Source organism: Parasteatoda tepidariorum, chromosome 8 (genome assembly GCF_982258835.1).
Source record: "Parasteatoda tepidariorum strain Cologne lab strain chromosome 8, Ptep-v5.0, whole genome shotgun sequence".
Lineage (NCBI taxonomy): Eukaryota > Metazoa > Arthropoda > Arachnida > Araneae > Theridiidae > Parasteatoda > Parasteatoda tepidariorum.
In genome coordinates this window covers 58324977-58340905 of record NC_141762.1, presented here as the reverse complement: position 1 = coordinate 58340905, position 15929 = coordinate 58324977, and the positions used below count along the sequence as shown (strand labels likewise).

General features: G+C 30.2%; 1 protein-coding gene across 2 annotated transcripts; it reads left to right on the top strand.

Moving 5' to 3' along the window:
* Positions 1-3688: 3688 nt before the first annotated feature.
* Positions 3689-15173, top strand: LOC107450826 (uncharacterized). Of its 2 annotated transcripts, XR_011636846.2 has the most exons (4): positions 3689-3761; positions 8435-8591; positions 10644-10908; positions 14885-15173. XR_011636846.2 is itself a non-coding variant. In XM_016066734.5 (3 exons), exons 1-3 carry the CDS (start codon positions 3718-3720, stop codon positions 10854-10856), a joined length of 414 nt encoding a protein of 137 aa, XP_015922220.1. In that variant the 5' UTR covers positions 3689-3717; the 3' UTR covers positions 10857-10951. The 2 variants fall into 2 exon arrangements, 1 of the variants encoding a protein (XP_015922220.1); XM_016066734.5 differs by lacking the exon at positions 14885-15173 and having other exon boundaries at positions 10644-10951.
* Positions 15174-15929: the final 756 nt, after the last annotated feature.

The following is a 15929-nucleotide window of genomic DNA, read 5'->3' as shown; positions in this document are numbered from 1 at the left end:
ACCTTTGAATCATTCACACGTTGTGACAAGGAAAATAATTCAAATCAAATTAACAAAACGAAGAATCACTCATAAAAACATACACTTTACTACCATTACAAAGCGTAGAAAGAAGACAACCCTGAATCAAGTCATTACTAAACGTTAAGATGAAAAAATTTTAACATGTAGAGCGTTAGATATTTTACAGACGGCAGGGGTGACAAAGAGGCCCCTCTGGATGGCAAAGGAAAGGTATACAATATTTTAAAAAAAAAACAAATACTGGTACATACTGTTCGTTTCTGATAACTAGGCACGCAGAGGATCATAAAAAAATATTTAAGTTTCAGGAAATTACTTATCAAAGCAAATCAAAATTTCTGCCATTGCAGCCTATTAAGTATAAATTATTTTCAACAAGAAGACTTTGCTGTAAATTTAGTTACCACTATTATCATTAAATGAGCTTTTTAAACCTTCACCAGCACTAGAGCAAGACTTCGGGCATTCGTTTTGTTAAAAATAACACAATTTTTTAAGAAAGAATTGCTTTAATTTTCTTTAAATTTTTTATTTATATTAAATGATTTCACCTGAGTAAAATAAATATTTTTCTCTTGAAAGCAGACAATCGAAATCTGATGGGGGGAAAAATCATAATGAATGGCAATAGAAAACTGCCGGTAATATCTTTTTTATCCATAACACTTAACACATTGCAAGCTGGTCACGCAAAAATACTTTTTTGAAATTTCTGCCATCCTTACAAAAGTTAAAAAAGTGGTTGCAAAACTACTTCGTTTCAGCTCTATTTTTCAATGAAATTATCCATTTGTGATTACCACAAACATAAATGATTAAATATATATGTAATCAGTACTACAATCGGTCATCATAATTTTTTTTTCAATTAAGTTGTAGCTGTAGTGACAAGTTTGCTCCAGTTTTTATGAAATCTTGCCTACCATTTTTTAAAAATTTTAATACATTCTAATTTTCAACAGCTGTAATAATTGTTTTGGAAAAGTTGCCGCTCAGTTGGGATAGTTTCAGACAAATTGAATAGATGTCCCACTTCCATTCTTATCCAAGGATGCTCCTGAGGAGAGGAAATGAACAAAGTTTATTTTTGCTACGGAAGTATACCACCCCTTGATATATATATATGCCTAATTGCTCTCTACAAACTAGATTCCTTATTAGCATTTTATTTTATAACCGCAATTGAGCAACCTACCCAATCTTAGGTTTACAATTACTAATGTTCAACTCCGTAGTATTGTAACTTTGAACCCAATCCAGAAAACAAAAAAACTTTCGGATCAAGTATTGGGAGAAATTTGTTTTCGTGAAGAACTTTTTGATGGAAATAACCCACATTCGCTTAACAAAGAGAGGGAAACCACAAAACACTCTAATGGTTAGCCTGGTGGTAAGGGGACTCTTACCCACGATCCTTTTACCACGGAAGATATTTTACGTCAGCACTGCGGTTAGTGCGAACCGGGTGCGGAATTTGTATCAACCAGCCGTAGCTAGGGTTCGAACCTAGCTCACCTCATTGGAAGGTGAACTCTCTATCCCCTGAGCCACCATGGCTCACACCTCATTATTAGTAATATATTAACTCAAATATTATTACTATTTGATATTAAATTCATGATCTGATCAGATATAACTGAAGATCTTAATTCTTCATCTGCTTATATAGCAGCAAGTCTAAGTCGCCCGCGGGCTCAATCCAGATGAAAGAGTGGAGTGTCCGGTTCGCGGACAGCGAGTCTGAGCCACCACATATCAAGTCAATCAAAGAAATGTTGCCCACATGCAATGTGTTAAATAACACATTAAGGGTCAAATTGTTTTATTTTTTAATTTTTTAATAAATTAGAATTTAAGAATATTTTTTCTATATAAACAAATGTATAAAATATCAAATAAGCAAACGGTCTTGTTATTACGCGTGAAAGGTCTATAAAAATTTATTTCTTCAAAAAGAAACCTTTGCCTTAGTTCACTACCAATAGAAATTTTTTTCCCCCTAAAATCTGAAACATTGAAGTATATGTAAATTTAATAAAACTTTGTACGGATACACAACATCCATAGCATTAACTTCTTTTGGTCGATTGAACATAAAGCCATTTTAGCCGGAAAGTTTGGCTCAAATATACTATAAAGTGATAGTAAAATTTCTGTTCTTTACGATTTGATTTAAGAAGACCGATTTGATTTAAAGATTTAAAAGATTTCATTCGTATTGGCTGTTCTCTACCACTGGAAAATCACCTTTTTAAATAGCGAAAAAGTTGAAAAGTATGTTACAGTTTGTGTCAATATAACATATCAAGTGGTAGCAAGATGCATATTATAATCACACAATTTATTCAGAAAATATGATGTTTTCTCATGACAATTATATATTGTTTGTTAAAATAAACTTATTGCAAAATTCAAAAACTAAAATGGCTACTAAAAAAATTTAATTTTTATCTTTATATATTACGTTTCAACGATAGGAGCTATCATATAACCACCTGCATTGGATTGGCAAAGAAAATACTACTACTTTATTAGAATGTAAGCACCACTTTTTAAATTTTCTACTGTACAAATCCTGTATTTACTTTTAAAATTAGTTTTGGATGTTAACACATAAATGATGCAACCAGTAAATGAAAAAACTAACAAATAATTCAAATTGACACATTTGTTAATGAACTTTATTTCCTCTTTTTGCCTGTTAATGCGATTGAAAGTAGTACCTGTAAGTACCACTAATTATTAAAAAATGGAATTTTTGTTTTTAAATTTGCTTAAAAAATAATATATATTTTTGCTTTATTTTATCATTTTTAGTTCCTAAACTTGATGCTTCCATAAACTTTTAAATTGCTGATTTTATGATTTATCAAACACCATCTCACTTTTCTTTTTAGGAAAATTTCTAAAAATGCAACTACTGATCATTGGAAATATTTTAATATGCATAGGTTTGACTTTTGTAATAATCTACTTTCAATTTTATAAATAGCAACAAGTATGAGGCATTTGACTTGTAATAATGGATTTCTCATTATCAAACATTACTCAAGCATAGTTTTTAAGCTCGTTCACTTATTTACTTTCATAAATTTATTTGCATCCATCAAAAATTTCATAAAACGTAAAACAAGAATACTTTTTTATTATTAGAATCTACCGTATTCTTAGAATTTGATAGTTCAGACAGAATCATTTTTAGTAATTTCACAACATTTAATATGAATATTCAAAACTTTATTAAAAAAAAAATAATGACATAAGACATTGAGTTAAGATGCTTATAACGATTTTCATAAAATAAAGTCAGTTATTTTCTTTCGTGTTAAAATTTGCCTACGTGACATTTCAATTGCTGTACCTGTAAAGATTAAATCAAATTTCAGAGATACTAAAGTAAACACCACTTCTCCAAAAGTATAAGAGTCTGATTTCTGGAAACCTATCAAATTGATAAGGACAAGAGAAAAGAAAACACATAAAAATGTTAATAATGAAAAATGAATTAATCTTTAGTCGGCAATCTTATTCTTGAGAACACTCCTGATGTGGTGTAATTCTTATCAGCAGTAGAAATAACAGTTTAAAAAAATTTTATCACCTATAGTTCAAACATTTGGTTTGTATGATACCAAAAAGCATAGAATCTTATTTTTATTTTCGTAGACCGGATTTAGAGGGGAAATAATAAAAATGAAATTTTTCTTGATCTGTGCAGGCATTCTACTTTGTTTTGGGTAATGTACTACTATTTCATGAAATTCATATTTATTTTGGTGTTTGTGAGACAAAAAGATTTTAGTTAAGAATCTAAAATTTTAAATGTCTCAAACCTGTGATATTTTTTTAAAAAATAAATTGCCTTTTTTTTAAGATTGGTGTGAATGGTGATTGTAAAGCAAACATTTAATAAGTACAAAAGCATTTGCAAGCATAGTCATACAGTGCAAACTATTTAAATGCTTTATAGTCTCGAGTATAGATCTGCATATAAATTTGTTTTTGTTTTTCTAAAATTCTTTGCCAAAGTGTAATAGTTGTCAGCCTTCATCATCATTATCATCGAGATTTATCTAGGCGCCTGCTGCCGTTAATGGCCCTTTTCCTATCTATCTTATTTTCCTATTTCCTATCTATCTTTAACCTTCTCGGCAAACTATTTAAATGCATTATTTTTATTATGAAGGTCTCGAGTATAGCTCGGCATATAAATTTGCTTTTGTTTTTCTAAAATTCTTTGCCAAAGTGTAGTAGTTGTCAGCCTTCATCATCATTATCATCGAGATTTATCTAGGAGCCTGCGGCCGTTAATGGCTCTTTTCTATCTTATTTTCCTATTTCCTACTATCTTTCCTATCTATCTTTAACCTTTTCGGGACGGGCGAGTTATCAGTGTAGTCGTACGGAGTCAGAGTCAGGATGTAAAAAAATAAAAAGCGTTAGTTTAAGTTTGGACATTGCTAATTTGACAGACTTATTTTTGCTTTCACTTTTAATCTAACACATCCAATCCTAGTGCGTTGAAAGTGTAACTATACAATTCTTAATTCGAACTAAGTAGTGATGAATTAAATAAAGCAAACTATTATTACCCCGCTCACAAATAAACTGCTATAAAAATAGTTTGGCTACCAATTTTATCTATTTTTACCCTGATAATCGACACCCTGAGAATGCATATATGACTCACCCGTCTCGAAGTGGTTAAGGTAGCTCTTTTTGGTAACTGAAATACAAATTGGAGTAAAAAGAAAATTAAATATTTTGCATTTCAGTTAAAGTTACGCCACTCGTTACGCCAATGAGCGTAACGTCAGTCAGTTAAAGTCAGTTAAAGTTACGCCAATGAGCTCCCATTGGCTCAACGTTTATGTCTTTTCTCAAGTTTTTAAAAGTAAAATTTCCTTAAACCCTGCAGTGTTACAATTTATGGTCTTTTAAAAAAATTTGCAATTTAGTTGTCAGTCTTGCATCTATCAGATTACTATCTGTGCAATATGTTTCTAGACCTTTGCGGTGATAAAGAAAAATTTCATGATCGATTTCTAAAAACTAGGAATGTATTTCATAACATGAATTTCGCTACCAGTTAAAATTGCAAATTAATTGCAACCAGTAAAAGTTTTGACATAAATTCTGAGAGTCCTGCATATTACTACAATTAATTGACAAAAAAATCGGTTATTAGGAAAATTCAGTTCATACTTACTTGTTTAGATAATCGATACTCTACTGCCTATTTGAGTCTATTTTAAACAGTGTTTTTAAAATCATGAAAAAATATTTTTGCTGCAATTGTGATTCAGTTATCCTCTCATTACCCCTAGAGAAAATCTTCCTCGAAAATAGGGTTCCCGCAGTCCTTGAAAAGTTTTAGTGATAGTAGTAAAGTTAGGTAATTTTCAAATTATACACTTAAACTTATTCATATTGTATATATTCTCTACCAACCTGTTTTATCCCCACTTTTTATACTGAAGTGATACAAAAAATAGATTCATGGAAAAAATGGTATGATGCATGTGTTCGAACGAAGTGTATATTTTCTACTGTTACTTCCATTTTATTTTTTATCAAATCTAGTCACGGATACCAAAATCATAAATAATTTAAGGTGGGTGAGGATTTTATAATTCTCTTAGAAAAATGATGGCTTTGAAACAATAGTTCAACTACAAAATATGTTTTTGAAATAGGCAACTGTGACGTAAATATGAAGTTGGGATTTACTCAATGTGCTCCTGAGAAATTCAGGAACCAAAGTTCTTGGGGGGGATGAGTTTAACCCCTTAACTTGTGGGCTCGAGTTAATTCGAGCGCGCTAAACGGGCCTATCTGTGCACAATCGAGATAATTCGAGCGGCGTTGTATTTTATGCTGCTATAATTATTCACACTCGATTATAATCGAGAATTGAGAATAACAATGTGAAAGTGAAAATTGTTTGTGAAAATCGTTTTATTGATATTTATCATTTACATAGGATTGTGAGCTATAACACTTATTTATTCAAGAATAAAGATATACAGAGTTGCTCCAGACAGCAAATATATATTATAAAGTGGTAGTTTATCAATTTTGATTCCTGATTTAATAAATTCAATTTAGTAGACTTTTATCCACCACTATTTCTAAATAATTCATAGGCTTACATAATTCACCGCTTTATAATGCTTATGTCATGCTAAACCTTTTAAAAAGCAAGCGAAAATAGTCAAATATTTGCAAAATTTACTTTAAAGTTATTTACCGTTTTCTTAATTATTTTGGCGTGTCCGGAACATTTGGCATCTCTGAATATATCCTTTTTCTATGGAACAAAAGCGCAGTATTTCAAAATTGTCCACCAAAAGAAAAGACAATGTTCTAAAGTGTGTTTTTTTACATAAAAAAAAATTTATTTTTTTTGGCCTGTTTTCTTCAAAAAATCTGTGCATTAAGGGGTTAAACTTAACTTGCTGACAATTATTATTTCTTCTATTTTCAGAGATGCCACAGGAGACTAAAAATGTGAGAAGTGATAAAAATAATATTTAATTTATTTTTGTTTACCTAATTTATTAATTATTCAATCGTAACCATGACATACATTATAAATTATTAATATATAAAGTTATAATATTCTTTTACCTTCCAAACTGTAAATACTGTAAATATTCATTAGTGTTTATTTTCTCATTGTACTTTAATTTTACCTTTTTTCATGTACTTTTTTATTACTTGTAATTTTGCTATTACCTAATAATGGCAAAGCGCCATTTTTTCTTTCTTTTCTCACAAACTCCACTTTGCTCCCCAAACTTTACTTTTGTCATGTATGTTTCTTGGTCTAATTTCAGGATGAATGGGAAATGGGCCGTAAGGCTTCAGACGTCCAGTTCCATTACAACGAACGAACGAATCTTTGCAATCACCTTCTTCCGTGAACTGAATGAAATATGCTAGAAAAAAATGCTAGTTTTAATCACTTTTAATGCAATTTTGTTTTTGTTTTTAATCATCACTTTTAGCATTTTTAGTCGCCCGTGGCATCCCTGTATTTTTTGTTTCATCATTTTTATTATCATTCAGCTTTACATGCCTAAACTGTTTATCACTAATTACTCTTTTCGGTTCCAAAAAGCTGTCCTATGTATAGGTTCTAACTGAAAAAAAAAGTTCATAGTTGTCATGGATAATTAATTTTCCCTAAAAAAAAAAGTAATAAAATGTACTGATCTGTTTTTGCTATTTTCCGTATTGTTATGTAACCTTTGTAACCTTTTAGCTTTGGTATATGTAACCTTTTAGCTTTGATTTCTTCTAAAGGGAAGAAAGAAAGGAAACGTTTCCTTACAATTAGTATTTTTTTAAATTATTTTCTAGATAAGTAATCACCTTGTTTAATCAAAATATCATACCTGACAACTTAAACAAAGATGTCAACTGCTCGGGATATTAGAAAATATCTTAAAAAACGGTAGAGAATTATTAAATGAAATTTGCAGATTTTCTTTTAATTTTGCCAACTTTTACAAAAGCAGAACATGGCATAACTGTAACAAAGAGTAGTTGGGTACAAGCCTTTGAATTTTTTAAAAGTAGTGGTTAATAAAATCCTTATAAATCGAATTTATTTACCAAGAATTAATCATAGATTAAAACACCACTGCTAAAGAATATTTTTCCGCATTCCGTGAGAGCTATGCAATCATTTTGAACTTCCTTTTTAAGCGCACAGATCATAATACCTAAACACAAAACTAAACACACTGCGCTCTCCAATGGGTCATATGTCAATGATTTTATTTTATAATCACCTTGAATTACTACATAATTAAGCCGACCGGCCTGTGTATGAAGTCAGGTTACTGGCCTTGCATCTGTAACATTCTGCATTCAAATCCCTGGCAAGGCATAGATGTTCTTTCATTCTCTGTCCTTACTGTGGGCCCACCTAATATGGTACCCCTGAAAGAGTGGCCAGCAAATCTGCCCTTCAGATGCATATATGACGAAAGGTCATTCTCCAGGTGGGCATTGGAGAAAAAAAGCATACATAGTCAAAAAATATGTGCATTAATACGTTTCGTACAAATGATTTTCCTTTTTTATTAATTAAAATGTGCAGGAACAGAGAGTCTACCGGTCAAGATTATTTTCGTTCCATATTCAATGATTTTCAAGGATTTTTTAGCTAACTAACTTTTAAGTTCCATTTTCATCAACGAATCTGATATTGTGTGCACTGGCATAAATTTTCAAAACGAAGTTGTAATTGACAGATTTTTTAAAAAAGACTTTTGTTTAAGACGGTAAACGTTTTTAGGATGGCTATAGCCGTTGCGTGCCTGCACACCATCAAAACAGGACGGCTATGACTGTCATTTTGAGGCAGGATGTTAATAACAGTATTTAATTTCTCATTTAGGTTAACCAAAGCTGAAACCTGTAATTGTGTTAGCTACCTAATTTCCGAGAATGGACTTTCAAGAGAAAACAGAATTACTTCAACTGAATATGATATCGAGAATACCAAATGTGATGGGGATGGTATCATGAAGTGTAAAGATTTCTGCGTTGAAATGGTAACGTAACTCTTATCATCCTTCTGCGTACTCTACAAAAATTAGTGATATTCTTGTTTGCAACGAAATATGTTAAATTAACAGGAAATCTCACTGAGGACTAATTATTTTAACTACAAAATGACGGAAAATTAAGTTCCTTTTTTTCCTGTTTTAACTACAAAAATACGTGTTTTACTTAACTTAATAACCTAAAGCCGCCAGGAAGGGCAACAAATAATAATAAATAAAGGAACGAAATTACTTTATCATTATTTATTGAAGAGTTCAGTGGAAAAACCAGGTAAGTGACATTTTCAGAGAGGCTTTAATCAGGATACAAAAAAAACTGATGTCTGAACTATTTTATTACCTGTTTATTAGAAGGCATGGATTATAATTCTTTGCCCTATTTTTTTACCACTGTTTAATTTGAAATAAAGATCATGAAAGCATACTCAAAACTAATGTAGATTACTTGTGTTAAGATTAATATGACAGCAAAAACAATTCTGTAAACATACCCATATGGATGGAATCCTTTTATATTAGTTTTCCTAATTCATAAATATCTCTAAAAATGTCACTTGCCTGGTTCTTCCACTAAGCTCTTCAAATGAATTCTGCCTAAATTTAAAATCGATTTTTTTTCCCAGCTTTTCAAGGTCAAAAGAAAATTCTTTGCTTTCCCTACAACTAGCATTCCTCCATTAAGATTCCGTGGAATTTCTTCCTAACAATTAGAATTCTATAAAGCATGGGTTCCTTAAGAGAAATCAAAAAAACTTACTGAATGTGTGGTTTAAGAACAAGAAATTTGTTTGTTGTTTGTTTCCTTATTTTGTTTTTTTTAAACAATCTGAATGCTAAGAGAAATTGTCGAATACTACCAAAGCTGTACTTTATTTCTTTTATTTTTTAATTTATTTTTTTATTAATTTAGTTCTTTATTAATTTATTTATTCGTTCCAGCGCAATTTACCCACAATCTCGTCTATATCAAACTATTTTAGCTGCACTAAGCATTGAGAACCATACAATAATTCAAGGCTTCTCATTCAAAGTTTAAAAATGATTAATTTTTATGATGTTTAAAATCATAAATTTTTCATTTTTCCTGAAAATACAATACCAATGCAAGGTCTGTTAGTACCCTGGAAAACTGAAGAAAAAAACTGGGAATAAATAGGTTTCATTTCTACACTGATTTTTCAGAAAAATTAAAATCTCCGTGAGTATAACTGCTTATTATTAAAAGTTATAGCATAAATGCAGAACTATTTCTTACCCGAGAAAAAATAATGTTAGAGAGTTTATTATAAAAGTAATTAACCCCTTCAGGACTGGAGGATGAAGAAAGAAGCGCTCCCTCAGGCTCGCAAAATCCGAGTTTATACATAATAAAGAGTACGTATACGTACTAATACAAGATAATATAATATGAGAGCACCATATTGAGTGCACGTCCGTGGGCCGCTAGAGTCGGAAACGTCCTTTTCATATATGATACTGAGTCCCGTGAAGACAGTGATTGGGATCCTGAATGGGTTAAAGAGCGACAGAAACTTTATAATTTCATGTCACTTATAGGTAACAGGGACCATGAAGCCCAATGTCCCCAACACGAAGGCACAACACCATTTCCTGTTTTAAAATGGTCACTGGTTGCCGATAATACAAATTCGTTAACAACACAAATCGAATTTGGTAATATTATGATCCTAATTGATAACATATCAGAAAGTTAATATTGCGAATATCAAGCATAATGATTAGTATTAAATTCGATATTATTGTGACTGTTAATTTTATATATGTGATAAAAATATGAACAAAAGTAAAAATAATATATATGAGTTAAATTAAAAAAATCACGATACATTAATTACAATAAAAATATCAATATCTTACAATCGTGATAAAAAAAAATCCATGATTATAAGATACTGATATCTTTTCTACAATACATCGCGATATTACTGTTCGTACTTATCGGTTATAAGGAAAGATATTTGTGTTATCGTCAACTACTTATCGCTACCCTTATATATAATAACAATTTTACTCTTGCAGTACGCAGAACTGACAGACGGCGGCAAAACATGCGTCGTGATGCCGGGAGATCACCAAAAAGTTGGAGATTGGATGTGTCAAGCCCTCAACAGGAACGTATGTAATGCACGAGTTGGAATTTTCGTGCAGAGCTGTGGCAGTGATCCGGTCGATACAGGTTTCCGGTTTAAGGAAAGCATATGCTGCAAATCGGGAAAAAGCGCGCATTGTTAAAGAGTTCGTGGCTTTTTGCATTTAAACATACTATAGCTCAAGCATTTATGATGTAAGTCTGAAATGTTCAGATTAAAAAAAGGCATCATTTTGAATTTTTGTCTCTTTTCATTATCAATTTTTTTTAGAATATGTTTAGTTTATTGTGTTTGATTGTATCTAATTCTCTAAAAGCAATAAATAATTTCGTGAATTTTTAGAAAAATAAAATTCTTATTATATTTTATAGAAAAACATATAAATCTGAAGCACTACCTCAACCACCAGTTATAAATCAGTGGGGTCATATAGTTTAAAGTCCCACTATTTTGAGACCAAAGGCATGATAGTGTGGCAACGGGATACCTGCAAGTGACGTAATGTGGGTATCTCGTTTTTGATTGGTTGTTGAAACGTGGCATTGTTAGCAACTGTTCTTTTTATTCTATTTCGAGTAATCCAAGCTCATCAAGTATCAATTCTCTTAAGTGACACATTCTATATTCTTACACGAAGATTCTTTCTCTATATATTTCTTACTTATAGCACTACCTCAACTACCAGTTGTGAGTCAGTGGGGTCATATAGTTTAAACATCCACTATTTTGAGACCAAAGACATGATAGTATGGCAATGGGATACCTGCAATTGACGTAGTGTGGGTATTTCGCTCCTGATTGGTTGTTGACAAGTGGCATTTGCTTACGTTCGCAACTGTTCTTTGCATACTATTTCGAGTAAGCCAAGTTCGTCAAGTATCAATTCCCTTAAGTGACACATTCTATATTCTTAAACGAAGATTCTTTCACTATATATTTCTTACTCAATACAAAGACAGGCACGAAGTCATGTAGAACATAAACAAACTAATTATGCATCGAAGTTGCCAGGTACACAAATCAAAAATATATCACGATTACAATAAAATACATTAACAAATAATAAATCAAATGTAAGTAAAAGACTTAGTTAAGATGAAAAATTATATTTCAACAATGTCGATGTTCGATGCGGCGCTTTATTTAATCAACTTTACATTAATTAACATTCCAACTTATGTGGCGAAATTTAGCTCAATTTAAAAACATATTTTGCTTTGGAACGATTAGCTGACACTGACTTGATATGTCTCAAGTGTGTGTATCTGTTATCTTCTTCTTCTTAAAGTGCAAGTACCTAATTGGGTCAGTATTACGCACCAGAAGAACGTGTTTATAGAAATGCTCGTTATCTAAAATCATGTTATTAAAGCTCCCATGAATTACTGACAACTTGAAAAATTAATCAAGTAAAAACGATCAAGTTTTACTCATAAAATATTTACAACATCAAAACTATTAGATTTATCAAATCAATTCTGATTTTTTTATTGTCTAAAAAAGTACAGAAATAATGCCTGACTAGTGAATATGACAACGTCTTAAAGTTTTATTGTCTTATAATTGTCATAAATACAATTAATTCATTTATATTGCATTAACAGTAATTATCATCAGTAATATCACTTTTGCGAAACATGACAATATTTTTCTTAAGAAAATATATTTTTTAATGCAATAGGATTAGTTTTCATCAATTAAATATCATACTTGCAATTAATTAATATAAAATTAAAAACATTTATTATTGGTACAATATAATTTAAGTAAAAATTACAGGATTTATTTTAGGTCAAATTTATTGTAACATACAATATATAAATTCTGAAAAAATGAGTAACTAAAAAGAACAATATTTTATTTAGAGCATTCCTTTATATACCCTATTAATTTTGTTATAAACTTTAAATGAGTTTCGCATTTTAAATAACACAAGATTGAATTTAAAAAATAAAACATTTAATATCAAGTGTAACATTAAGTACATTATTCCTTAGCATTTTAAATTTTTTTCTTTATTTCAATTATAAAACAATATCACATATCCCTCTTTCTATATTAGATAAATTTTGCAGGGTTCTACAAAATGTCTGAAATAGAAGAAAAAAATCAATATCATGATAAAATATTATCAGTATATCAATATTAGAGCAAGGAAGATAAAATACAATTAATTTGGAATCAGCTAAGCCTTCAGATATCCCTCAGAAACTTATTTTAAGTGTGATAGATATTTTCATTATTGTTCTAAGATTATTCTATACACTGATGAAAGATGGGAGGTATAATATTTTTTGTCCTATTGAAAATGAAACTGTATTGAAAAATTAGTGAGGTAAACTTGCATTACTCGTTCCAGAAAAATAAAGTATCAATAGTTAAATGTATGTTGACTTTGAAATAAAGCAGACAAAATATTATATGAATCATAATACACCAAAACATAGAGAGGGTGAATGTAAAAACAGTTTGAAAAAAATAAAAGGAAAGGCGTTGTGAAATGTTGAGCAGTTGGGATTGTGGAATTTGTATTTTTTAAAAATATTCATTATACATTATATTACTACTTCTTTTTGAAACTTTTAAATAGTTACCGTAAAATGGGATGACTTTATGAGAAACAAGGCCACGTGTTTTCTAACTTATTATTGTTTCAAGATAGGTTTTTCAAAAATTGAAAGAATTCTTAAGGAGGAATAAAATAATTATAACACAAATAAAAAAATTCAGATAATGTCTTCAAATAATCGTACGAAGCTTTCACGATCAACGGAAAGAGAAATAGTTCCAAGTGCCCGCCATTAAAAAAAAATTTTCCCATAACTCCAATAGAATCATCACCAAAGAAAAATAAAAGCCGTAAGAAAGCCACAACCAAAAATAAAAAAGTTGATCAACAACAGCCAACAACTAGTAAAAACAACAAAGAATCTGATGCTGACAAACAACAAGCTGCCAATAAAAGTATAGATCATCCAGCTCTGAAGAAGACGAACCAACAATTAAAAAAATCACTAGCTGCAGCAAAAAACTTTCACCGACACGAAAACCCAGCACCAGCACTGCCAATCCGAGAGATGGAGCAACTATTCAGAAACCATCTACAAGCACTGCATCCCAAAGGAGTGTCTACGTGGGATTACGCTCAGAAGCACCGCACCTCACAACAAATCTAAAATCAATGACGTAGCTAAAGAAGAGATGGATGATACCGATGATTGTCAATACCAAAGAACAGGTAAGCAGAGAATTCCCCCTATTATTATCAAAGACAACAATTTAAAATGAATTCAACTGTCCTTGCATCAGAAAGGTCCTGGATTCGAATCCCGGACAAGGCACGGATGTTTCTTTCTCTCTCTTTGTGTTCTATGTCCTTTCTCCTTTGTGTGAGAAAGCGTGTGAATGCGACCCGCCCTATAAACGGGTTGTGGTTGTGTGAATTGTGTGGCAGAAGTCGAATTCCTGGCCATAGATGGCGCCACTGAAAAACAGGAACAATCGCACCCCCCACTGCCTTAACAGGCATACGACAAAAAAAAATGTCGAAAACGCAGATGGAGAGATTGTTTGAATGAAATTCTACATTGATGAAATTAACCAGTTTTGGACTCCCACAGAGTCACGCCATTTTACTGTAATTATTTAAAAGTTTTAAAAAGAAGTAGTAATATAATATATAAGAAGTAATTTTTAAAAAAAATACAAATTACACAATCTTAACTGCCCTATATTCCACAATCCCTTTTCTTTATATTTTCTTATCTGTTTCTATACATTCGTCCCTCTTTGTTTTGATGTATTATGATTTGCAGAATATTTTGTTTATTATTATACAAAATCGACATACATTTATCTATTGATATTTTACTTTTCTAAAATGGGAGCAACTATGTAAGTATATCTTACTAATTGTTCCATACCGATTTATTTTATGCTTTCAAAAACAAACAAATTTTCGTCAAATCATAAAAATTACAAAATCAATTATTCTTCTCATATTTCTTTGTACATGGAATAATCCTAGAACTATAATGGAAATATTTATCAGACCTAAAATAGATTTTGGAGGGATACCTGAAGGCTTAACTGATTTGAATTTGATAGTAATTCTAACAATGTGTTGGTAGTGTTTTATCATGCTAATACTTTTTGTTTCTTTTATTTCAGATATTTTGTAGAAGTCTGTAAGGTCTGTTTGATGTAGAAATAAAGAAATGTAACCTTTTTTTTATGTTTGAAGTAAAAAAAAATTATGAAAATGTAAATAATGCTCTAAATTTTACACTTAATATGAAATGTTTTATTCTTTAAATTGATTCCTGTGTAATTCAAAATGCAAAACACATTTAAAGCCTTTAACAAAGTACATAAAGAGAGTGCTCTTAATTAAATATTTTTATTGCTATTATTTCATTTGAATTTATGTATTGAATGTTACAATAAAATTTTAGTAAAATAATTCCTGTAATTTTTTATTAGAATACATTATACCAATAATAAATATTTTAATTTTTTTAATAATAAACTGTTAATAAGTGTACTTAATTTATCAAAACCAAGCCTCCTGTATTTTAAAATCATTTTTTTTTTTAAAAATTGCAATTCGTAGAAGTAATATTTCCGTTGAAATTTACTATTAATGTATTATCAATTTACTCATTATATGGCAATAAATCTTTAAGAAATTGTTATATTAGCAGGTCAGTTTTTATGTATTTTTTTAATTTAATAAAAAATCAAAGTTAATTTGAGAGATCTAATGGTAGGATCTTATAAGTATTACTTTATGAGTCAAAGGTATTTCAAAAATTTTATATTTCAAGCATGAAATCCTCATTTCTTCTGAACTATTAGTTCAATGGATTCATTTAGATTTTATTGGATTTACGTAAAAATTAAATTTAGGCAATGCCTCTACTGCCTAGATAGCAATGTCAGTTACATAAACTGGTATAAACAATTATTTATTTACTTTGTACGTACGAAACTTTTAATAAATTTCAGAACTGATAAACTATTAATTCAGATAACTTAATTTTATTCTCATTCGATTTATCGTAATGATATCCATTGTTAACGATACCTCACTTGCCTGATAGTAATAATAGATGCATAAATAAATATAAGTAAAAAAACTGTACTTTTTATACATACATTTTAAGTAACTTCTAAAATATTAGTTACTTGATTCAACGTAAAAAAAATCAATTAT

What these genes read in the sequence shown, in the direction of transcription:
- LOC107450826 (XM_016066734.5), top strand. Translation starts at nt 3,718, where the DNA reads ATGAAATTTTTCTTGATCTGTGCAGGCATTCTACTTTGTTTTGG. An exon ending in GGCATTCTACTTTGTTTTGG is followed by an intron (nt 3,762 to 8,434) that starts GTAATGTACTAC and finishes TTTCTCATTTAG; the next exon opens with GTTAACCAAAGCTGAAACCT. An exon ending in AAGATTTCTGCGTTGAAATG is followed by an intron (nt 8,592 to 10,643) that starts GTAACGTAACTC and finishes TTACTCTTGCAG; the next exon opens with TACGCAGAACTGACAGACGG.